This window comes from Cheilinus undulatus, linkage group 12, assembly GCF_018320785.1.
Source record: "Cheilinus undulatus linkage group 12, ASM1832078v1, whole genome shotgun sequence".
In the NCBI taxonomy this organism is placed as follows: Eukaryota; Metazoa; Chordata; class Actinopteri; order Labriformes; family Labridae; genus Cheilinus; species Cheilinus undulatus.
Genome location: NC_054876.1, coordinates 42,295,434 through 42,320,985, shown reverse-complemented (window position 1 = coordinate 42,320,985; position 25,552 = coordinate 42,295,434). Strand labels below are relative to the sequence as shown.

General features: G+C 37.9%; 1 protein-coding gene across 5 annotated transcripts in view; it reads left to right on the top strand.

Annotated features, from left to right (window-relative positions):
* The first annotated feature begins 2,842 nt into the window (after nucleotides 1-2,842).
* The window catches only part of cadm1a (cell adhesion molecule 1a), a 712,922-nt gene continuing 690,212 nt past the window's right edge, over nucleotides 2,843-25,552 (top strand). For 4 of the 5 annotated variants that reach the window (XM_041800659.1, XM_041800658.1, XM_041800656.1 and 1 more), the window contains exon 1: nucleotides 2,849-2,957. In XM_041800659.1, coding sequence (XP_041656593.1) covers nucleotides 2,885-2,957 — 73 coding nt within the window. In that variant the 5' untranslated portion in view covers nucleotides 2,849-2,884. Of the gene's footprint in view, nucleotides 2,958-25,552 lie in introns of all 5 variants that reach the window. The other variant, XM_041800657.1, reaches the window with a different exon arrangement.

The window sequence follows — 25,552 nt, the reverse complement described above, 5'->3', positions numbered from 1 at the left end:
GTGGACCCATTATAGAGCCTGAAACATGTCAAGTTAGAAATGCATTATGAAACCTTGATTTAAAATTCCAGAATAAAATTAAAGACCAAGAATAATAATAAAAATACAGCAAAAAACCCAGAATAACCTAGACAAATCCAGGCACCACAGGAACCCAACTACATAAAAAGAGACCTAAGGACCAGAAATGTAAGAGCATTAAAATAAAAGGGAGAGACAGAAAGGGATACGCCTCAAAGCAGTAGGAAGTTAAATAAAAACAATCAAAATTTTTAGAGATAAATGAGTCAAAAATTAGAAAGCTATACGTGAGAAAATATTAGTCATAATAAAATCATTAAAACATAATTAAGCTGCTTTATTTAGTGAATGCAGGTCATTTTGACCCGGAGAGTGCACAGAATGCAAGGGTATTGTGAGAGCTAACTTTAACGACGTTGCAAAGGTTGTAAGGTGAGAGTGAGCTAAGATGAGCCAGTGATAAGTTCTTCCAGCCCCTGTATCTCTGCAGCTGTGCATAGGTGTTGTCATGAGACCATGACTTCAGGAAGTGTACATCACAAGTGTTAGGCTGTGTTGGAAATGAAGCACATGGGAGATGTGGAGAGTACGTTTTATACAAAATTACTGCTGCCTGCCTTTCAAAGTAAATTTCCTACATGTCAGGAATAATGATGAATATATCAAAGCAAATTCATCGGACTAAAAAATCATGCAGGTGATTTACTAAAGTATAAAACCATGTGAATGACTTTGCTAAAAATTAGGCTGACATTCTGGACAAGTCTCAAAAGTTCAAAAGGTGTTAGCCAGATTTGAAATTATTCACCGAGGAACATCAATAATTTAAAATACTTGAGTTTATTCTTTCACTGCTAAACTTGCAGCTATATCTGAACTTCTTGTAAACAAACCAGGCTTTATCTTCTGCCTTTTATATCTTGAAATGAGGTGCTTATCTCAAATTGTGTGGTGAATGTGGCACCTGTTACGTTTACTACGTTCTTTCTTTAAATAAAACAAAAATCTCTTCTTAAATCAGAGTTTTTGCTCAAGCAAATCAAAGACAAATTCCTGTCTTTCATGCAAAGTAGACAAAAAAGTGCTTTTGAATTATTTTCTAAATCATCTTTTGGTCAGAAAAGATCTCACCGCAAGACAAATGGAACTCTGGATCTGTGTGCCAAGGATTTATTTTTGTGTAATAACTTATTGACTACAAAGCAGAATAAAGTCTAGTCTCTCACCTCCTGCTTTTAGCGTAATGATCTGTCCTTTAATCACAAGTGAATCAGACATGCAAGTCTGTAGTTGTTGACTTTGTCATCATAATTTAATACTCAGGTGTTCAATGTACCCCAAGATGGCTCCAGTTACCCCCAGGCTCAGAGGAACGTATTTCTAACCTGGGGCAGGTTGAGAAACTGGAGCACTTTTTTGGGAAGTAATACTTTTGGACAGCTTTGTGATTGATAATATTATGTCAAAGTTGTTATAGATTATTGATTTCATTTCACAGCAGAAATCTTGAATAAAGGTTCATCTTTTCATTTGACTTCTGGCTCATTTTTCCTGACCTTGAGGACTGCATACAGTGCCATGCAGTAGATGTACCTTTGGCTGCAATCACAGCACTAGGTCTGTGAGGATAGGTCTCAGTCAGGCTTGCACATCTGGACACTGCAATTTTACTCTGTTCGTATTTGCAAAACTGCTTAAGCTCTGACAGGTTGCACTAGGATCAGGTGTGAACAGCTCTTTTCAAGTCCAGTCCCAAATCCTCTTTTGGATTGAGGTCTTGGTCTGACTCAGGCACCTTGTTCTCTTTCTAGTCTCCTTGCAAAGTCTCTCAGTTTGTGTGCCTGATCTAGGCGGATCTGCACGTGTGTCATATTTCTTCAATTTCTTGATGATGGATCTGACTGAACTCCAGCCAATGTTTAGTGCCTTGGAATGTTTCATCCCTGAATTATACTTTATAATAATAACCTTTTGTCTGAGTTGCTTGGAGTGTTCTTTTGTCTTCATGGTGTAATGGTAGCCAGGAATACTGATTAACCTGTGACTGGACCTTCCAGACACAGGTGTCTTTATACTCCTATCACTTGAGACACATTCACTGCACTCAGGTGATCCCAATCTCACTAATCTTGTGACTACTAGCCCCACTTGGCTTGACCTCTGTGAATATTTAAAGGGGGTGAATATTTATGCAGTCACTTATTTAACCTTTTATTTTGTTTGATTGGCATTACTTTGTTGAAATCTGTTTTTATTTTACATTTAAGTAGTTTTTTTGTAAAAAAAAAAAAAAAAAAACACTCTCCCCTATATACTTAGTTATTTCTTATATTTGCATGAATATTTTTAAGTAAGGTTCACTAATTTGATTTAAAAGTACACATGCTGTCAAGGAACATATCAAATTGAAGGAATTATTAAAGGATAGCCCCTTGAGAGGAAATATTTTGTTTTCAAAGGGCTTCTAACACAAATACATGTTAAAAAAATATTCATTGAAGCATGCACAAAAATATGTCAAAGTTGGTTCAGTAGCCTAAAAGCATGAAAGGTAAAAAACATTTTGCCTCCAAAGAGATAACACCCATATAATTACATGTAATTATACTACCACACACACAAGCCCCCACTCCCAATGCAACAGAAAAATAAAATAAAAATGAAAACACGCTATTTTTAATCTAAGTGAATTCAAATAGTTGTTCAGCATAATACATTTATTATAAGTGTCACGATTTATCAAAAAGCCAACTGTATGAATATGTTAAGCAGCACCCTCCCTTTCTCGCATCTCATTAACTGAGTCCCGTTGTAGCTATAGGTGAAGCTGCCTCGCGCTGCCATACTGAAGCAGGTGTCCAACATGGCGAACACTGGCAGCAGCTCTCTCGCGACTATTCTCTTTTTATTCATGCTTCAAGCGGCTCTTCACAAAGGTAGGACTTTTCTTTTTGATGCCTTATGGGAATACGCACTTTCCGGTCAAATTTCCATGGATGTAGACGAGGGAGTGTTAATTTTATCAACGGGGCAAATTGAACGTGCGCGGCAGAGCATTGTGGATGTATGATGCTGTTGAGCAAGTAAGAAAGCTTAACTGTCTGTAAAGTTGAAATAAAGACCTAGAAGGGCAGATTTATCCGTGTCTGCCGTGTCTACAAACAGGCGTTACAGATACGCTGCCGAGGAATACATCACTTTGGTCAGCTCACCATTAATAATCGCTTTGCCGCTTACACAGCTGCCAACTCTTGAATGTGGACAGTAATGTTGGTTAAAGGCAAAAAGCGTTGTTTTTGGTTGGCTTGGAGGCACAGGGAGATGGATTTGAGCTGCTTGAATTGGTGTTTGTTTTATTGCTCTGTTACTTTTGTGGCATGTTGTTCCAGAGCGGAGCCTGAACTGCTGTAAATCACAGCAAACAGCGGTGCGTTTAAGTAGTAGGCTGTATGCAGCAGCTCTGGCAGCGTGCTGCTTGAGGAAACAACAAACTCCATGCTTAAGTCTATTGATTCGCTATAGCAGCTATTATTTCAAGATCCACACTCACTTGGAGAGTGATTTAATGCACGTTAATTGAGCGTAACCTGTGAATAAATTCGGCGCTCTAAAAGGAAAGAAATCACCACTTATTTTCGTGTAAATCTCAGTTTTCTGATTTCGCCTGAATCGATAATCCCGCTCGATTTCGGTAGGGAGTCTCTTGAAAGACGGGCGAGACCCTTATAAAAGTTGATATATCAATAAAATAAGCTCTGCTTGACGATTTTGGTGAATGCCGAATTCAAAGTCACATCTATTTAGTCACTAGTGTGCCTTATTTTACCTCTTTTGAGGTATGAATTAAAGGTGGTAGGCAAGAGATGATTAATTTACTTGTCTTTCCAATTGCCTTCCGGGCTGTGCTTTCTCCACATCGGTAGTGGATTTTGCAGTGGCACCGTGCCTGCAAACATCAAAGGTTCGCTCTCTGAGTCAGATGCTCCCAAGAAGCGGAAATGTAAGAGATAAAGCTGGAGAGGGTGAAAACTGCGACATGAATTTTCACGCTTTCAACGACTGTGGATGTTGTGAGTGGTGTTTGTGGGTTGGCGGGCTGCGGAACAGGCACACATGTTAATTGCACACTCAAGAGGTGGGATAAAGTGTTGCGTTAGGTGTTGTCAGAGTTTTAAAGGCTGTATGCTCAGCGTTAAGTCACTAACTGGGATGTAGACTCGGTTGGGGATGTGTTTGCGCATTGATACGATGGAGATGTAGTGGAATAGTAGTCGAGGCAACGCAGCCCCCACCAGCACGCGCATGCTGTTACAAACTAGAAGCCCTTACAAATAGGCAATGCAATTATATAACTGGTTAAACTAGGGATTTGAGGTGAAATTACGCACAATTGTGGTGCTGCTTTAACCTCCCATTCATCCCACGTCAAGTCAGCGTTGTCATGAATGATTAGAAAGGTGAAGTTATTACGCGTAAAGCGGCTCTCCTTAAGAATATAAACCTTTTTTATGCTGACTTCGAGCCTCCTAATAGTGAGAATGACAGGGCGGCAGATGTCGACGTTTGTCACATTGTGGATTATCCAGCAAGCTTAATCCATTACACAGTTTTATCCATTAAAATGGACGCACACTCATCATATTTTTTCCATGCAACGAGTCAGATTGAACCGTCCTGTGAAGCCCAAGCAAACCAAACAAGGCTCTGTTGTTCTTTGGACAGTGGGCAGTGCTGCTTTGCTCTACCTTCATGGAAATGGCTCCACTGATTTCAAACAAAGCTCAGGGCAGGCTTGCACAAAGCATATTAATTATTTACCTCCTGTGCATACTGTAGGCTCACATCGTGCTAAGCATAGCAGAAAGCTCTTGATTTGTCTCTCCGTGCAAATAAATGGAAGTTGGTGGCGTTGAGTGTGAGAAATGCACTGCAGTCAGGCTAAGAGAAGGCTGCATTAATTAATTTCTGCAAACTATAAGTTTCATTTTGGCAGCCAGGCTGTTGCATATCAAATCACAAGTGCTGCAAATGAAATGGATTTATGAGAAAGCATTCACAGTTCATTGCATTCAGCTATGACTCTTGTTTGAAACGATTCAGAGTGGAAACGTCCCAGAGATAATGCTCATCCTTTGGATATAAGTTAATAAGTGATACTTTTTGTCAGTCATGCAGAATATATGTGATATCAAGTGACCCGAAGTAGGAGCAGAAAATTACCATGCGTATCAAGTATTAAAATGGACTCTTAATTATTGCACACAGTGATTGTATTTCCACTAGGGAAGCAGACTTTGGCAACATTGCACTTGTTTTAAAGATAAAGGGCTTTTACCTGGAGCTTAGATGAACAAGTCCAGGTACAAGCATGCACACAGAAGGATGCACTAGGCTCAGTTCAAACTGCTCCAACTCGTGTTATTGCGCTCAGGAGTTTGACTTTTGCAAATTATTAAAGTTTGAATTGATTTTGTGGATGACATTTAAAATTTAGATTCTCTGCCTAACTTCACCTCATTGAATACATTCTTGACTTACAGAGACATACATTTTAATAAAGTTTTATTAAAACAGGAGCCTTTTTTTAGGAAGTGAAGACATTTATCCGTAAAATTAATGTTTTATTTAGAAAGATAGGAGAAAAATCCCAAAGCGGACTGAAATAACTCAGCTCTATATTGAGGGACAGTACAGTGTGCACATGCATGTTGGTATGTTACTACTTCTTTATCTGTTGCTACTACCAGGTGCCTATGCAGAGAAGAAATGCAGTGGTTTAGCTGGTGTAACTCTTAGACATAGGGGCAGGGCTCTTTATAGTTGTTACTAAGAGTGCTAGTGCAGCACACTTTGACCACAAGCTTGCTGAGACTTGAACACTCGGTTAGGCAATCCATCAGACGTACTGCGAGGCATCTCTGCGTTCATTTTTGTGTAGTTATGTAATGCTGTGATAGTGCAGGTGAGGACAGGGGCCTGGTCTGTGTTAGTGCAGGATAAAAGTGTCTGTGTTACCAGTGCTTCGCCATGTTAAGCTCATAAATGTAGACCCGGTAAGAGTGCAGATAACTAAAACATTACTATAATGGTTTTTCCTTTCAGTGTGCATGGTTCCTGTCTGTTTGATCTGCAGGACTGATAATGTTTCTTATCTGGGTTGTGAAAGATAAGAGCACGAGGAATGTCTTTGGCAAAGATTCAACCATTTTCAACATATCTGGCATTATGAAATGTTAAGTTTCTTGTTTCAGCTCGCTAGTTGTAAGATTTTTTTTAGACACTGGACTGAAGTAGATCCCTTTGGAGCTTATTACTTCTTGCTGGTACATGTGTTGAGTTAATCCTATTCCTTTCCTTTTGTATTGTAGAAAAAAATCCTTTTTGTTGATGGAGGTACAACACACAAGAGGAAACATTTTTCCTCTTATAATAACGTTTAGTATAAAGCCTGAAAGCATTGTTTGTTTCTGTGTGTTACTGGCTGTTAGGGATGTCATGATACCAGAATGATTTTTAGTATTAAAGAGTGACATTTTTACACCATTGCTCTCTTTCTAATTGAAAAAAACATACTTAAGTGATAACTGAAAGAGTATAAATATGATTTATGAGTATGATCTTGCAGCTTCTGTGAAAAAAGTTAATTTATTCTTACACCTGTGTATGAAATGTGCTCTTGTACATCTTTGCTGCAAAAAAATTAAGTGAAAATGGTACATGAAATTGATATTTGACATACATTTCACCTTAAAGAGACATTCCACACACTGTGCTCATTAATTTCTTGTTCTTAATGAGCAGAAATTGCAGAAAAGTCCTGCATGCTGTCTAAAAAAATCAAATATGTTGGCAACATTTCAGATTTTTCCTTCTCACACACCTGTCTCATGTTGTAGAAGTCATTTTTTTAAAGCGTTCATACTTTTTGATCCTATTAATCTCGAAAATAAGAGACTGCATACATTTTAAAACATGCAGCATCATAATTTATTTAAGTATTTTTATTAACTTCCCAGTTTCCTCTTTTATCTACGATATATTATTGATTATTACTGAAACATGTAAGTAAAATATTGACAATATACATAATAAAAAGACTAAGAACTATGACATGAATAGTCTAAAGGAAGTAACAAAAAAACTCACACAAATTAAAACACATCCTGCACATATTGAATGATTCTGTCGTATTGGGAGATTAATGTTTAAGTTTTTGCTGTGTTTGGTGCAGCTGTGTCTCTGGCATGAAAACTGTTTTGGACATGTGCATGAACATCAGTCTTGGATGTCTTACCCTAAAGATTATATTTATTATATTTATTTTATTGGGAAGCTGAAGGGAGAGAGGAAACGTTTGGGAGAAGAGAGTGGGAGGGGGGGTGACATGCTGCAAAGGGCTGAGGTCAGAGGACGAGGATCTCTGCCCATGCGGTGTACAACATGCACCTGGCACCCCTTGGAGGATGATTTTAAAAGTAATGAATGTCATGGATGTTATTTTAGGTTACTTGGTCAGAGGAAAAAATACAAGTAGGCAAGTACCGATCCAACCCGGGTATTGGATATTGGTCCAAACTTGACTCAAATATCTAGACTAGGGCTGAATATCAGTCTCCTCCCTAAAACCTAAACCCTGACCTCTAAAGGACCTAATTGGCTGCATCTGGAAGGTGACTGACTGCATGAGGCTGCAAGGGCTGGAAGTGGTAAAACAGGATTGGAAAAGCCCTTTGGTTTTTGTCGGCAGCAGGGTGTCATGTTTTACTTATGGCCACAGCATTGGGAATTTTACTTTTTTTCCTTTCCTCACAGGGAACGTTACTTGACTGTAGGCTCATTTCCTCAGAGGATGAAGGCTGTTTTATACAATCTACTTACAGGGAAAAGTCTTTTTTTGTAGCATCAACGCTGATTGCACCCTCCATATTTTTGTTCACCTATTTTTTTCTCTTCACTTTGAATTTATAGGGTTTGCTAGTGGGCTTCCCCAGTGATCCCCTGTGATAGGACATAATGCTATAATTCCCATAGTAGGATCCCTTGGCCCACAATCTTGGATAAATGCTCTGTCTAAACTGTTAAACACCTGCTCAACATGAGTAGCCCCTGTTGTTCTGATTGAGTCCTGCCCCTGCCACAATGCTCTTGAGTCCAATGTAAACATTGATGAACTGATAGCACTTGTAGGAGCAGTACGTTTTTGCACCATTATGATCTAGAAAATGGGGATAAAGTTGTCTAAGCAATGAGTGACAACATTCAGGGCAGAATTGTGGATGTTAACCTGCAAAGAGGATCTACAGCTGGTAGTGCTTGCATGGTTACATTTTGGCTACTGTTACACGGTCAAGATGGTTTACAGGTTACATTTTCATAACTTTTGACAAGTCAACTACATGCAGTTATAATTTGCATTTAATCAGATGTGAAATTACTCCCCTAAGAAAATCCTTAGTCAACAGTGCACTGGTAGGTCTGTGCATTTTTAGCAGGTGGAGCTAATGAACATACCATGAAGAAGCTGACAATTTGGATGTACTTCATAATGGTTTTACCATCAGCATCTAACACGACAGCAATTTTGTGTTTTCAAGGATAAAAGTGAAAAGAAACAAAGCAGTTAACTTTGTCTGCTGCATTGCGAAGGCAGGGAACACTTCCCAGGAAAGGATTGAAAGCTACAAAATGCTTAAAACCATGATACGGTTTGTTATCATACAAGTTATTGTAAAAGATGCTTTGCCTGACCTCTATGAGAACATTTTTCTGCAGGGTTAATGGATGCAAAAGCCAAAAGCTTCAATCACCTTCATCATCATACGTTACAGCACAGTGCAACACAGGCTAAAAACTTGTATGGACCAAACATCAGTCACTCAGTTTCAACTGGGATCAAGAAATGCTTCATCAGTTTAAGTGCACAACACCGCAGTAGTCACAGGCTGCTCTGCAGATGCAGTGGAGCTCACAGTCACAAGGGTTTACTGGGACAGCAGAGGGCGAGTGATGCTATTGCACTGTCCACATGCACTAATTTAAAGTTCTTTTACACAGTTGGGAAAACCAGATGCTGTCTTGCACATAAATTATTAATTTAACATGAGCATCTAATCAGATTGGCATCTACAGATACCAAGTATTGCAGCTCAGAAAGTTGGATCAATGCATCACTAGTAAGACTGATATTTCTAGAAATATAAAACAGAGTGTGACTTTATTCTCCTATTTAAATGAGTCTGTGATTGTTTACATCCAGCCCTTCCGTTCTGACAGCTCATTTGAGATTTGATCTCTGTGCTGCTTGCTCGCCCCCTGCCACCTTAAAGCCTGTTGTGCTCTTGAGAAGAGATGCATAGCTTATCTGGGTAAAATAATGTCAGACACTGTGCTCAGTGTGGCTTTACTGTCCCTTTTTTTGTCAGAAAATTACACTTCATGGGGTTTTAATGGCATGAAATGAGAAGGTGAGGCATGTTTAATTAACTCTAAACATTAATCCTGTTTAACAGCTATTGAGAAAGTTAATCCCACATATCAGTTGTGATTAACAGACTAGCATTGTGCTCTTTAAGCAGCAGAATGACTGCTTTACTTTCTGTCTCTGAGTAATTCCAATGCATTTGGTTCAAAAACCTTTAAAACATTTGTGGTAATTTGGAAAAAAACATAAAGAATCAACATTAAAAGACAACCAAAAGATAAATAAAATACATCATGGTTTTGCAGGTTACATAAATGACATACATTGTTTCTTGCTAAAGCTGTTATATGAGTCATTGTTAAGTTTTTCTATATGAATCTGTTGTGAAAAAATGATGCAATTTCTGATTAGTCTTAGAGAATTCATGTGAAGAATGAGAAATACATCATTAGATAACCCAGAGATATGGCCTCACAGCTGTTACATCTTGTGTTGGATGTACAGTGGTTGTAGCAGCTGGATGTTTGCTGCATTGGAGCCCAAGACAGATTTTCCAAAGGAGACAATATATTGTATCGTATCATATCATATCGTATTGAACGTCTCGTGTGAGGTTGCCCCTTGGTTTTATCGTAGAATGATATGGTATTTTATCATTATATATAAGAAGAAATGGTACAACTTAACAGTATGGTTCTTGGAGTTAAATTCCCATTCGTTTTCCCCTTGGAAGATGACACAGCATGGGCTGGATCAAGTGATCCTGTTATTAGTTACCATTATAAATGATTGAAAAACGATGATATGAGGTTATTTTGTAGGCTTATTGAGTTTGAAGAGTTACCGCGCCAGGATCACGAAGATCAAAGGCAGGTGTGCGCTGATCATCTCTCAATTTATTATATTTTTAGTGAGACATGATGAGCCTAATAGATATATTAATGCTTCAAAAGGCTTGTTACGTTCATTTAAGGATCATTTAGAGTACCAAGCAGGTGAAGTGAGGAACCTGTATGGATTAAACAGGTCCCCAACGAGGTGATTTTTAAAATTTATTTATTTATTTATTTATTTATTTATTTTTTCTTATCTGAACGACCAATCGATTGGTTGGTGCCTGGGTGCGATTTTAGTCAACCAAATTTTTCTTTGACTTTTTACTTTTACTTCAGTAGATTTACAGACCAGTACTTTTACTTCTGCTCATGTAAATTTGAAGCAGAGTAACTGTACTTTTACTTGAGTACAATAGTCAGGTACTTTTTCCACCTCTGCTGTAGATGAGCTTCATTGCTTTAGATCAGTGGTTCTCAACTGGTTTAGCTTTAGGACCTGCTGCCACCACTTCAGTGAGAAATTGCAACCCAAGATACCTGGAAATTTTTATATTTGTTTAACAAGGGATATAAGTTTGTAACATACAGTGCTTAACAAATTTATTAGACCCCCCTAACCCTAACCAAAGTAAGGTTTATGCCACAGCTGCCCTAAATAAACAGCATTGGTAATTACCAAAATAATTTTTTATGTTTCTGCAATGGTTAATACACCAATATGTGGAAGCTCTTTAACCCAGATGATATTTTTAATGCTAAAATACAATTATTTTTGTTATCTATGAATATTCACATTTACTGATTCACAAAAAAACTGAAAAAATAGTAAAGCACATTCATATTTCTTGATTAATATGTCAAATTATAGTTATTTACTTGCATTCCTGAAGAGAAAAATGAGTTTTAGTGGTTGAGTCTTATGCTTGATTCATTTCTGACTTCTCAGAGAAGCCTAGTAAGCCGGCTCAAATTTGGTTGAATTCAGTTTGAAATTCCTCATTCCTGTTCAAAATGTTAAAACGTGGAGAGCTCACTGAAAATGAAAGAGTCCGCATTAAAGCACTTCATGATGCTGGATGGTCTTTGAGACAAATATGACAAGTGGTCTAATACATTTGTTAAGCACTTTATGTGGAACAAAACATGAGTGAGAAAAGAGAGAGGACATTACAGAAATCTTAATCTGACAAGCATGAATGCAGTATGGCTTATTCCATTCCTCATGGTTAGATGTACATTCTGGGTTGTTTTCTTAATGTTTATAGAAATGGACACAGTATATGATAAATTAAAATGAGAAAACCAGTGTTGTTTCCCCCTGAAAAGAACTGTAAATAAGTTTAGATGTTAAGAAGATGACCAAAATATAACCATAATCATGGAAAAGGTCAAATAAAATGTACATTGTGGACTTTATTTTTCCAGGTACACCTTTGTGACCCACTTTTGGGCCCTGATCCACCAGTTGAGAACCACTGCTTTAGCCAATTCCAGGGATGCACAGACGCGTTGGTTTACCATTGGTATGAGCCAATATTGACCGTTAACAAACACTGACTTTTGGCAAATACTGTGACGTTAACGGGAATCATTAGCCAGAGCTTACTGTGTCGAATCATCTAATGCTGGCATCTATTACATAACTGCTGAATCAAAGTAGAGATTTTATTTTACCAGGCAGAAAAAGTTACCTGTCGGAGAATGGTCAAAATGGTCAAATTTGAAAATTTTGGCATAGGAGTCTTACACCAGAAGAAGTAATTAAAATAACATCATTATTGGAAGAAATGGTTGAACTGTTACTTTAAATGTTTATATTGTTTTGGCTCTAATTTCTACAATCAGTGCATCTCTACAGCCTGGTTCTACTTTTCTAGTGAACATTGGTGCTGATAAATGATTTGTTTCTCTCTCTCCGGTTGCATACAAAATTATTTCAACCTGAATTTTATTTTTAGGTATTATGGAAATTAAAAAACAACATTGAATTTAAGTTGTTTAAATGTTCAAGGTCTGAAAAAAGAAATTCAGCTATTTTCTAACCCAAATTTTGGTGTTGTCTTGGCACAGGGAGAATTAATTTTCAAAGGATACAGAGCCTAAATTGAGTCATCAATATCTGCTGTGTTTCATATTCAGACTCTCATTATCTTCTAGTATGAAAGTAAAAGGGTCTGCTGTTGTTGTAAATATGTGCTGCGTATAAACCAGAGAAGCAAATGTGTCTTTTTATGTACCGTTTGGGCTCCAGAGAGCTCTACTGGGGCTGAAATGGCTGCAGATTTTCACTACAGCTCCAGGCTTTTCAAATGATCTAAATGCCCCTTTTATTGACTTCTCAAAAAAATAATTAACTGAATAGTGTAGTTCTTTTCTTTTCAGACCTGTTCTGAAAATTACAGTTTTTGTTATCAAAGTGAACTGGCACAAAACATCGCCCACAGGCAGCTCCGCTTACAAAGAAAACCTGTTTCAGGCTCAGTTGGATCCTCGTACAGCTTGGTTTGGCTCCGAGTCAAGCCGGTAGGAGCCCTGCTGATGGAAAACAGGTGTGGAAATGGACTTGTTCTCCTTCTGTACCCCCCAGCAGCCTCTGCGGCTGTAATGAAGAACAATAGCTTTATTCCTGAAGGGAGGGGACCCCAAGTGAACCCCACCCCTCCTCCTCCCACTCCTCCTCCTCCTCTCTGTGACCCCGCCAGTCTACGGTGACTCTGCTGGCGAGCCAACAGATGACTGGGCTGGGTCGCATCTGGCCTCTGTGCACTTAGTGTAATCAAAGAGAGAAAAAAGGTTTATGGCCTACTTGTTAGTGTGCTGCCAACTGATGGGATGTCAAGTAAAGCACCCTCCGATTCCAAATCTCTGGAGGGGACGGGAAGGGGGAGTTGAGGGGGTGGGCGTGGGCAGCAATCTGCCATTCTGAAAGCGGCCCACTGGCTTTGGTGTAAAATTATCTTGCTGTACGCTTCCACAATCTGGCTATGCAACGAGCAAAATGAGTCAAATTCAGCTGATATTTTTGAATATTTATGATCATATTTACATAATGTTGATGCACAAAAGGCTACTGAGGTGAATGCAAATATTTTCCAAACATCACTTGTAGGAGTCTTGTGCAGGCGAGGCCCCCAGCAAAAAAATGCAGACTTTTTTTTTTAGAAATCGCTTAAAAAGTATGAATGACAGAGAATGAGAGTCTTAGCAGCTAAAGCATTAAATGTCTGGTGCATTTATTCGGGATTAAAGCAAACATTTTGTGTGCTTAATTACTTTATGTCATGGCAAGCTTTACTTTGTACACAAACATCACCCAGCCAATTAGAATTTAAAGTAGTACTCCAGTGAATTTACACATTCAGATCCTTTTTTCCCCTCCTGCTATGGTTGCTGCTCTTCAGACTGTGAAAAACTTAAGAGTAGCATGTCTTGTGTGGCTCTAGAGGAGCTTTGTCAAGTCTGAGAAAATATCCCTGATGATGTCATCTGGGATTTCTCAGCTTGAGCCTGGACACTGCAGATTTCTAACAAAAAAGCCTGTGTTACAAACCAGGGGCCTGGAGTTTGAGAGACATGGGCAGTTTCTGGAGCTCGACCAAAACTGGAGACTAATGGTCAGGGACGTGTCAGCGTCTGCTATTGGGTTAGGCAGCAGTCTTTATTTTTAGACCGTCTCTTTTGAGTCTCCCTATCTTTGGAACCTGCTTTAAGAGTTTCAGCTGCAAATGTTTGTCGAATTGATTTGAGGCCAGTTTACTTGTCCAGTTTACATTTATATATGTGCACTATTTTATACTGTGTTTGCATGCCAGAGTTATTTGGCTGCAATGTCACAAATGGCTCTAATACTAAATGTGGTGTTATGGATCTTCAAGCCTTTAAAGGTACAATTTGTTACTATTTGGGATGCAACAATTCACTCATCTTCAAATGTACTGTAAGTATGGGGTGGCTTTGTATCAGTGGTAGATCTGGTTGTCTTGCAAAGGTCAAGGTCAAGCCTCATGCTGATGTGAACTTAGGCAAGACACATGACCTTAAGTTGCTCCCACTGCTGTGTCAGTGATGTGTGAATACATGAGAACAGGATTACTGATGGCTGCTAGGGACGCACGATACTGGGTTTTTGCTGATAGCCCATATTAACAAATGAATTTTAGCCGATACAGTTATTGAATATGGATATTAAAATGTAGTTCAGACCTAAAACTTCAGTCCTCAAAATGCACAATTTAAAAATTTTAGGATAAGCAAATAAAAAAATTGTGGTCCAGCTTAAATCTACACTCTTTATTTTTCTGACGATAAGGATACATGGTATTATCAGCATGATATTAGTATGGGCAGATATAACTTATGGCTGATATTGAATTTTTTATTGATTATTAACACAGATATATTGTATGTAAATGTCAGCTGTTTGTACGATTAAGTTTGTGTTGTTTTTGGCAAGACCAGCAGACCTAAGTCTTTGTCTTTGTTGATCCTCTTTCCTCACAGAGATGGGCTAATCCACTTTTTCGGTCCTGATTCGATTCAATCCAAAGAAGTTTTCTTTAACTTTAAGTATTTTTCTTGTTGTTTTAATGGTTATATTTGTGAGGTTACACGAAGCTTTAGTAAACTTGACATAATATTTGTTATTCAGAGATAAAAAAAATTATTAAAAATTCATCAAACTTAACACCATTCCGGGTAAATTTATTTAAATTTTGTTCTGGCTTCATATAGGAACAGGTAGCAGCAACAAATGTAAAGTATTCAAATTAAATACATGAAACTACAGTGAACAAAAACAGCAGCAACAACTGTAAAAGACTAACAGCAGCCCAGGGCTGCTGCAGCAAACTGAATATTTAAAATTGAAGTGTAATACTGTTTGAAAATTAAATATGCTGAAGTAAATGTACAAAAAAAAACCCTCTTCAAATAAGTAAAGGAAAAAAAAAGCTAAATAGGATACATAGGGACTATTGCAGAAGGATGATAAGTTTTCAAACTAAAAATTGACTTCGAGCAAAACAACAACTAGACTTTTACTGTGAAGGATTCGTCAAAAGAACAGCGTTCATGTTTGATTTAACTTAGCTTCAGCAGCGTGTTTACAGTCAGCCTTGATGTCACTCTATAGCTGCTTACTTCACTAAATGCCACATCCCAATACTTTGAATTATCATGAACTTAAAACAAGCAAGTCAGGAGTTAAAACATCTTTAAGCTGATGTTTTAGCCATTTTAATACGAGTTTCTGCAGCTCGTATGACAGCCACGGGATGGAACACACCTATTAATGTGCTTCACATTGATAACAAGGACACAATCAGGTGAGGTTTGGGTTGTTATATTACTGCTCTTTAGTGTCAGAGCGAAATATGATGATGTCTGGTCTCAGACTGAGTTGTGTCTGTCACAAAGCACAATGCTAAGCTAGTGGCAGCATCGTGTGTAGTGCATTCATGGCCAAGCAAAAATGTCTCGATTTGAATTGGTGACATGGAGTGGCGCCATCAGTCCAATATCTTATATAAAAATTAATATCAGAAGTTTGAGGTCTTGAACAACATTTATGTATCAGTATCGATATCAATTTTGGCAAAAATGAACTTGAAATTTCACACCTCTGCAACAATCCAATATCATGCAGCCAATCAATTTAATACTGATGGTTTTATGTGACATACAGGAGCAAAACAGGTCTTAGTGAAGGTATGGACTAGGAGTATCTTATTATTATGAAACCCAGCTTCAATCAGAGGGTCCCAAAAGTATTTTCTTACAGTAGCATCCAGAGGTAATGTGAACTCGCTCTATTGTTAAGATTCACAGAGGGAATTATGTTTTCACCTTGGAGTGAAACAGAAGATTTTACAAGTAAACATAACACAGGCATGACAAAGGCCAGGAATGGAAACTGATAGTTTATCCTAGTTGTTGTAATTTAATGTTTGAATGGTGGAAATGTTGTTTCCAGGCTAAAATTTCATCTATTGTTTGGAACATTTTTTTCATAGAGCTTTTAATTTGATGATTCCAGGCCAGATTACTTCTATTGGCAGACTTTTTGATGCCCAGATTCCACTTAGATGCCTTCCTGTTTTAAAGTTTTCATACCACACAAAGAGGTCTGTGAGTACTTAGCTTTTAAAAACTTAAACATAATCTCATTAAGGAAGATTGCTGGGTTCAAAATGGCAAACTGCATCTTCCTCTTTGCAAGTGAACTGTTGAACCCGCTTCCTCAGCAGGCTGTCACATCGAAACACTAATTCTCCAATCTGACATCCACATTTTTAAAAGAAAAGGTTTTTTTATAGCACCACCAGGTTTTTGCCTTTTATTCCCTCTCATGAAGAAACAATGAAGCCGAAAGAACTGCGGTCCTTTATTGTGAAGCACAAGGATGAGCAGGGGCAACATCAGAGAGCAGCCTGAGGCAGGTGGATGCGCCCCGAGCCTCTGACACATGGAAGCAGTCCTGACCAAACACCGACAACTGGGATTACACACTCATATATGATCGCAAGCCAAAACTGAAAAGAAATCCAGTTACATAAGGAAAGAAGCAAACAGGATGAGTGATAAATGCGCCACATAAATGCAGGGAAAATACTGTAAATTGATTGTAACAACCTTTTAAAATACATACACAAATACAACCATATAAATATGGCTGTAGCTCCTGTTGTACCGTAAATTCTTGATATTGTATAAGAAAATAAATCTTTAATGTGTATGATGGATGTATTTAATCACACTGCTTCCCAAGATGCTTGATTAAAGTGTAATGTAGCTGTTAAATCCCCAACGCTTGCCTTTATTTACACCAACAGCAGAGAGAATAATGTCTTTATCTGAGTCAAGGTCATAGTAAAGAAAGGCTGTTTCTTCACTCTGCACATCCAACATTCTTCCTTTCTGCCTGTAATTTTTCATACATTTATTATTGTTCATATTGTCACAGTAAATTTTTATTACCACAACAATGCCTTCAAGTCAAACTCACAAAGAATTACCGTTTTCATTTAGTCATTATCTTCATGTTGCTGTTTGTGTCTCATTTCCAAGGTGCAGGCAGTTACTCTCCACTCAGATATTTAAATTAAAAGTGGGGCTTCAGCTCAATAACATAATCCCCTCGTTTTTAGGGAGTTACGTTTATTTGATGTTAGCTTAACAGCAATAAAAATGGAGTTAAGTGGAAGTAACCAGGGACCAAAAAGGTTTATCAACTGTTTCTGTGAAAACAGGGCAACTAGTCAAGTGAGTATGACCTGGAGGATGTCATGGAGATCCTTTGTGGTGACTAGTAAAGCAGTATTAACACAGTCACCAGTATTTGATTGTAGTGCAGACATGAGGTAGCACTAATACCTATGCATCGTGCACACAGTAGGTATTGCCTATGCACGAGCACACGAGAGAGCTCAGGCTATAGACAGAAACCTGATGTGTGGAATGTAAACCACAAACATGGAAACCCTTTTTTCTATTTAGATTCTCCTAAAAGTCACTATTAAGCTAATTTTGAACACATCATGGTATGGCCACCTGTCAGCTGGTTGGGTCTGCTCACTAACTCTTATTCCGTTTAATTCAGCATTACAACACCGGATTAATATTTTAACGTATAGGACTTGCTACAAAGTTTGGAAGCACTTTTCAATGTAGATCTATGCAGATGAGTAAGATAACTGTCCTGCAGCAGCTAAAGCCAGTGGTATGATTGCATGCTACTCCCAGTGGAAACATAGTATTGTTTCAAGCTGGTAGCCTTTTCTGTGACCCAAAAGTGGGAATGCATGCCTGGAAAAAAAGTTGTGTTAAATAGTTTATTAGCCTATGTATTTAGACCCTAAGCAAACATACAATATAATTTATTTTGCACCATTCCCCTGTGATGATGAGACATTTAGTTATTTTCTTGTGACACTGATGTATTTGTCTCTTTTTCCCCAGTTAGTAACAGTATGTTTTCAGCGGTAATGGCTTAATTTCTCAAGATCTCTTGGAAACAACTGAAATGTGCATCTTAATGCAGCAAAATGGTGTAAAAATAAATGCAATGTAATGTAATCATGCACTTTATAAACATGTTTTCTTTGTCCAGTCTCTGTTTAGATGCAAACTGCAATAACTTTAATGAAATAAATTTAAGGAGTTGAATATTTTTTTTAAGAAACTGGGGTTTTAAATTTCAGTGAAGGAGGTGGTGGTTCTCTGTGAGGATAGACCAGTTCAGAAGTACTATTCTAAGGCAGTGGTTCCCAGCCTTTTTTCCTCCGAGCACCCCCTACTTGTATCTAAGAAAGGGTTAAACCCCATGACCCACCTCGGACAAAAATAAAATAACTTGCATTAAAAAATTATCATTATTCGTTTCATTGACAAAAACCTAAGCTCTCAACATGCATCTTTTCACCAAAAGAGTTTTGTTTAAACTTTTTCAAAAGTGCCCTCAGGTAGCCCGGACCCCAGGTTTAATTCCATGCACAATGCTAATGTGCTTTGAGCTTAGGCTCACCGTTGCAAGAACTGATGTTTTTTGCACTAATTATATGATAAGAAGGCATTACATCTCAAAACCCATGAGACTTGAAAGCAGTATCAATAAGCTCAAATGTTATTGATTTTTTTGGGTTTTGAAAAAATACAGAGCTGGGTCCTTATGGAACCAGGTTAAGGTCTCCATCCCTATTAATATGCACAATTTCGTTTAATTTAGTAAAACTGCAAAATAATGCCACTACCAACAGTGGCAGAGAGAAGAAATCAACAGCCAATCGTATTCAAGTTGCGTTAGTGTGATAAAAAGAATATCGCCATGCTGTCCTTTTTGTTTCACCAGAACCATAAAAATCTCTGGCCCATCAAAAAATAAGCTGCTAAAGTTAAATATGTAATTTTTAAAGTATATTGTTTGTATGAAGTCTTGATAAATTAACGTATCATTTCAGCCATACTGGGGCAGGTCACTTGAAGGACGCTGTAACGACTCTAATGGTTGGAAAACGTGGCGGCCGTACTAAATGTGTGTGGTTGACTAATCTAATCTGCAGTCCCGACAGAACCATTGTCAGCCGCAGCGAGAAATGTTTTCCATTTCCCTTTCTGAATTTACAAAAGACAACAAGTGGCCTTTGATTGCTCTTTTCCTCTCAGTTTGAGGCCTTCATCATCTTGCTCCGCCGCGGAGTCGCGGTGAGGCATCGCTCCCTGTAATTGGGCCCATTTTGCCTGCATTCATTGATACAATGCCGAGTTCAACAATGAATGAATAAGGAATCAATGCATATCATTTGTGCTTTCAACCAAATAAACAATACAGCTGGTGTTCAGCTGTAATCATCTGAGGGGAAATGAATGCCCTTCTGAATACAATACAGGTATGCATCAGCCATCGCAGCACACTGGGTTTGAGTGATCTGGGCTCTCCCATCTTTCATTTTACATAACACTCCAGCTTGTATTACATATCAGAGAATTTGCTCCTGATGAGACCCTTCAGGCTGTAACACTGTCTCCCAAAGAACCAGATCTCCTCTCCCCACTGTGCTCTGCTGCTGTCTTTTGTCTCATCTATTGTAACTCCGTCATGACTGATATTTTCTGCACTAATACCAGACAAGTGCAGCACAATAAAGCTATATCCCATTTTCTTTGTGTCCCGGTTGGAGGTTGTGGAGGAAAATAGTACCTGCTGAAGAACAATGGGCCGATCCCTTGTACTGAAATTGTTGATTACACATCTGTGGAGTACAGCTTGATTTCATTTAGTGTCACAATCTGATTCCCTTTGTGTAAAAAGAAGAGCATGTGATACACCAAAGGAATGCCTTCCTGAGTTACTGCAGGATTTACACTCGACATTACTCAGCACAAATTACAGAGTAGTTTCTACAGTGGGCTGCTCAGCTATTGCAAGATTAATAGCATATGCTTTGGCAGTTTAGTTAAGACTCTTCTTCTGTTGCTTAGCCTAGGTTAAACTGATTCAATACCGACTCACATACATCGTTGATGTTGGGATGGATGTTAACAAATGCATCCTCTCGTGGACCTCCACTCCATCAAAATCCTTCAAATAATTTTCAATTTCTGTTTAATCTTTGCCCAGCTGTTCTGCTGTATTTGTCCTTAAACAGTACATTCCACTATAAAGTATTCTTCTTTTCTTGTATTTTGCTGGTCTGACTCCAAGTGTTGGCTACACTCCTCAACACTTGCCCCAAGATTTCCGATGATATGGCAACATTTCGTCCGTATCTGCAAGCTTCCAGGAAATGTGCAGAAATATGGATTATGTGACTGCAGCTCACAGACAGATGGCTTGATCTGTAGTCAAATGTTTCTTGCAAGTAGAGCATAAATGAGCCTTAAGTCACATTGTAAAAATATGCTTCCTTTAAGAATTACACCAACATGCTACAAAAGCATAAAGTATTGGACGTGTAAGAGGAGCTGTGACAGTAAAAGCAGTGACAGTAACAACTGTAAAAGTGATGTTAGCTTGTCCAGTTGATTCTAACCTACCAGATTACATCACATGGTTTAAGTGATAATTGTTTAAGTACATCAAATGAAATCTGGCCAACTAAGTCTTGTCCATTGATCAAGACTTGGGCTACTTGTTTTTTGGAGATGCACGAATGCATCAGTTTAGCATCAGTCTGTGCCAATGTAAGCCCTGTTGAGAAAATCTTCAGGCATCTGCAGTTCATTTCAAATGAGCGGAATTCGGAGTGTTGCATAAGATTACCAACATGAGATTAGTCTTGGCTGATATTAGCTTCCAAGGTATAATTTTGGTATCAGCAGATCTGAAAATATCTGTTGATATTGACAACTGATGTATCAGGTGTAAATATCAGCCAATACCAGCTGTAAATATCAGCCAATACCAGCTGTAAATGTCAGACAATATCAGCTGTCAATGTTGGCCTATGTCAGCTGTAAATATCAACCTATATCAGTTGTAAATATCAGACTATATCAGCTGTTAATATCAGACTATATCAGCTGTAAATATGAGACTATATCAGCTGTAAATATCAGATTATATTAGCTGTTAATATCAGACTATATCAGCTGTAAATATCAGACTATATCAGCTGTTAATATCCGCATTTTAAGCTGTAAATATTGGCCTGTATCAGCTGTAAATATTGCCCTATATCAGCTGTTAAAATTGGCCTCTATCAGCTGTAAATATTGGTCTATATCAGCTGTAAATATCAGCCTATATAAGCTGTAAATATCAGCCTGTATCAGCTGTAAATATTGGTCTTTATCAGCTGCAAATATCAGCCTATATGAGCTGTAAATATTGGTCTATGTCAGCTGTAAATATCAGCCTATATGAGCTGTAAATATCAACCTGTATCAGCTGTAAATATTGGTCTATATCAGCTGTAAATATCAGCCTATATAAGCTGTAAATATCAGCTGTAAATACCAGCCTATATAAGCTATAAATATCAGCTGTTAATATCAGCCTATATGAGCTCCAAACATTGGTCTGTATCAGTTTTAAATACCAGTCAATTACCGCTGTAAGTATTGGCTGCAGCTCATATTAGCTGTAAATATGTGCCCTTATCGGTTATATATATCTGCCTTTATTTGCTGCAAATTTCAACCTTTATCAGCCTGTGTCAGCCATTATAGTTACCTATATCAGCCCATATCAGCTATAAATATTGGCTTATTGCTGTCGTAGATATCAGTCTATTTCAGCTGTAATTATCTGCCTGTAGGCTATACTGGCATTCATTGCCTTCAAATATCAGCCATACAGTATGTATGAATTAGTTTGTGGAATCTAGGCAAACCAATAGGCCTTTGTCTGCTTTATCTTTCCAATTCCTTAAACTTTTGTATCTGTATCAGTCTGAAATTTAACAATCCCTGCTTATTTCATTATATTGATTTATTCTGCTCATGGCTAAAAAACAAAACAAAGACCAAAGAGATTCACACTTTTAAAAATTTTGACACATTTCATGAAATTTCCAGAAATGTGCAGGGAACAAAAAATCCTATCTTGCCTGTCCCTTAGTCCAACAAGAGAACAATAGAAATCAATGCTCTTTCAAATTACATTTACTTGGCAACCAGTGTCATAAAAAAGAAAAACAAGAAGCAAAATCTTTGACTTCACTTGCCAATCATTAAAAACACAACCTGCCAAATTGATAAAGTCTGATATTTTTTCTTTATACAATTTCTTCAGCTTCCTACAGCCCCTTAGATTTCTCTGTGAAGAACTCTACAGTATGACTGCAAACACAGAAACACACGTCTGCTTTGAGGTCATCGAAGGGTGTTTGATTTTGGCTATCACCTATGTTCCTCATCCTCTTAGCTAAAAACAGATGACTTTAAGGGATATTACTTGTATATTACATGAAGATATTCATACAACTCTCTGCTACACCAGCAGTCTGCAAAGCTGTTCATAGAGCCAGTGCCTGCCAGAGAAAAAGTGGATAATAAAAGGCTCCCGTCCAATCCAGAAAGTAATAGCAGCCAATCGAAAGACATATTCCTCTTGTTTGATCAGTGTTGTAGTTCTGTTACCCTTTTGGTTAAATATTCCTTGGAGCCTGTTACCTCCTGATCTAGTTGTCAGGTTCTGTTTCCTACCAATACGAGAAACAGAGCAGAAGCAGAAATTGGCAACTTGGCTTCAGAAATGGAGCCTTTTACCCAGAGACTGTTGAGCATTTAGAACAGTAAGAGTTGGCAGCAAACACTGCCTTGATGAAGACTATAAAGAAGAGGCTCAACGTGAACTCAGGGTTTTCCTGACTCATAAAGTACCTTTGGAGGAAAGGTATGCGTGCTCGAGGTGATTCTCCGCTGCAAGCCAAGGCTCTCTGCAGCTTGGCCTTCTAAAATCTTCTATTTCAGTGGGGAGATTTGGCTGTGAACACTGTTTATTATGACTTATGCTATGAGTCTTTACTCGACCTTGTCTTCTATAACACATCATTTTCGGAAAACATGAACAAATAACTGAAGAAGAGATATTGCACCGGAGCAAGGATCACATTACAGATTATAAAACAGTTATATAACCACACAACAAAGACACAAAGGTAAAATATACAGGGGTTTGTTTTCTATCTGGCATCTCTTCCTTAAAATACTTGCTGGAAGTAGGTGTAGAGTTGTTTTATGCTACTTTCTGAATACAATTAATCACTCACACAAAAAACAATACTTCAGCAAGTAGGACAAGCCGCCCCCTGCTCGCTAACAGCCTCTGATCTGAAAGGCTTTGTATTCAGTTCACTCTTTGTGTCCTTTTGTGCTTTTACTTGAAGAAAGCGTGCTGTTACTTTCAAAGATTGTGAATGTTTTAAATAAATTACTCCATAAACAACCAGAACAAAAACTTCCTCTCTGAATCTTACAATTGGGTGCTTCGCTGCCACAGAATATTCTTTCTTTTCCTAAAAGATAAAACTCCCATTGAAAAGCAGTGATGGGCAGATTTGAGATGTTTTCCTTTTGGTTTTGGTTACAATCAAAAAGCATCTTTTTGTGTTGACCCACCACCTATTACTCACGCCCAGCAAGCACTCAGCGAGAAATCACGTCCAGTGGGAGGTAAAGATATCAATTTGTGTCCCAAAGAAAGCAAAAGTAAAGTGCTCACACATCATCCTTCTATATAACTTTAATGGATGGACCTCTCTTAGAAGCCAGGCCATGGCTCTTTCCGGTTTGACCTCAGGACAGGCTGTTCAACCAAAATAAGAGTCCATTCTCCCTTCCATTACAAGTTCTCTTGGGTCCTGACTGTGTGCCACCAGTTTCATATCTACATGAGTTTAAAAAGTAGTGCTTTTCTTGAAATTATCTGCCTTCTGTAGACCAAAGGCTATGCAACCAAAAGACGCTTTTGCTCTGGAAGTGGAGGACTACCTGTTAAAATGTAAAACACCACTGAAGCCAGGCTTAAAATGTGCAATTTCCAGCTGATTCAGACATGAAGTCTGAGTCACATGACTCACTTGGAAGGCAGACTTTTAGCCTGATTGTGCATCAGTTGCCATAGAGCAGGGGTCATCAAATACATTTGCACAAGGACCAGCTTTTTCCTAAACAGGCACTTTGGGGGTCGGACTTTCAAGTAAACTAAAGAAATTATCAAAATAGTCTAATTTACGTATTTTTGGATATATATTTTTATTTTCTTTCAAATGTACAAATCTTTTTTGGCTCCATCAGTGAGATCAGTACCGATATCGCAGCCAGCCACAAGGGGGCGACTGAGATATTTTACCTGAATATTTCTGTGGCTGTCATGTTGTCTATCACTTCATTTGATGCTAATAGAAAACAGCAGTTTTTTTTTTAATCAAGAAACAACTGAAAAAAATATATATTTTTTAATTTTTATTCCCATAATTATGTATACATTCTTTATTCCCATTTCTGCATTTTTATTCTTTTTTCCCCCATTATTATATATTTTTTCTTTATTCCCATTTCAGTGTTTTGATGTCGTCCCATTTTTATGTTTTTATTCCCATTTTTATATTTTTATTGTTTTCTCCCATTTTAATGTTTTTATTCTTTAATTCTGTTTTCATAATTTTATTTACTTTTCCCATCTTTATTATGCTCTATTTTTGTGCCTTATTCCATTTTAATGTTTTTTTCTTTACTCATATTTTTATATTTTTTATTCTTTGTTCATATTTGAATGTTTTCATTCTTGATTCCCATTTTTATTATTACATTTCCTTTATTCCCAATTTATAATTTTATTATTTTTTACTTTATTTTATATATATATTTATTGTTCATTTCCAATTTATCAAGAATCGACTGATAAAACACTAGGGGCCCCCTGGGCCGCCAGTTGATGATCACAGAGCATACTTGGGACATGACAGCCGACCGTGGCCCAATCTGTTGCTCCTGACTGGTAGGTTGGAAAGTAGATTTGCCAACTTTGGATACATTTTTCTGGAAGTGGAATCTGAAACCACAAAGACAACAGTAGGAATGCCTGTTCAGTTTACCTCCACCAACTATTATAAAACAAATGAACGGGCAGGAAATAGACTTCCTGCTCCTCCAGTTGGCAGTAAAAATGCAGCCTGTTCTAAGAGAAAGCTCTTATGAATGATTGCAGCTCGTTTTCTGTATGTCCTGTTCTTTATTGCTAAATACATCTCGGAATATAGGGACGATCTTTACTTAGTAGTGCTCAGGCGCACCAACTGCTTGCTGACGTCTTGGGACAAACTTGATGCAAAGT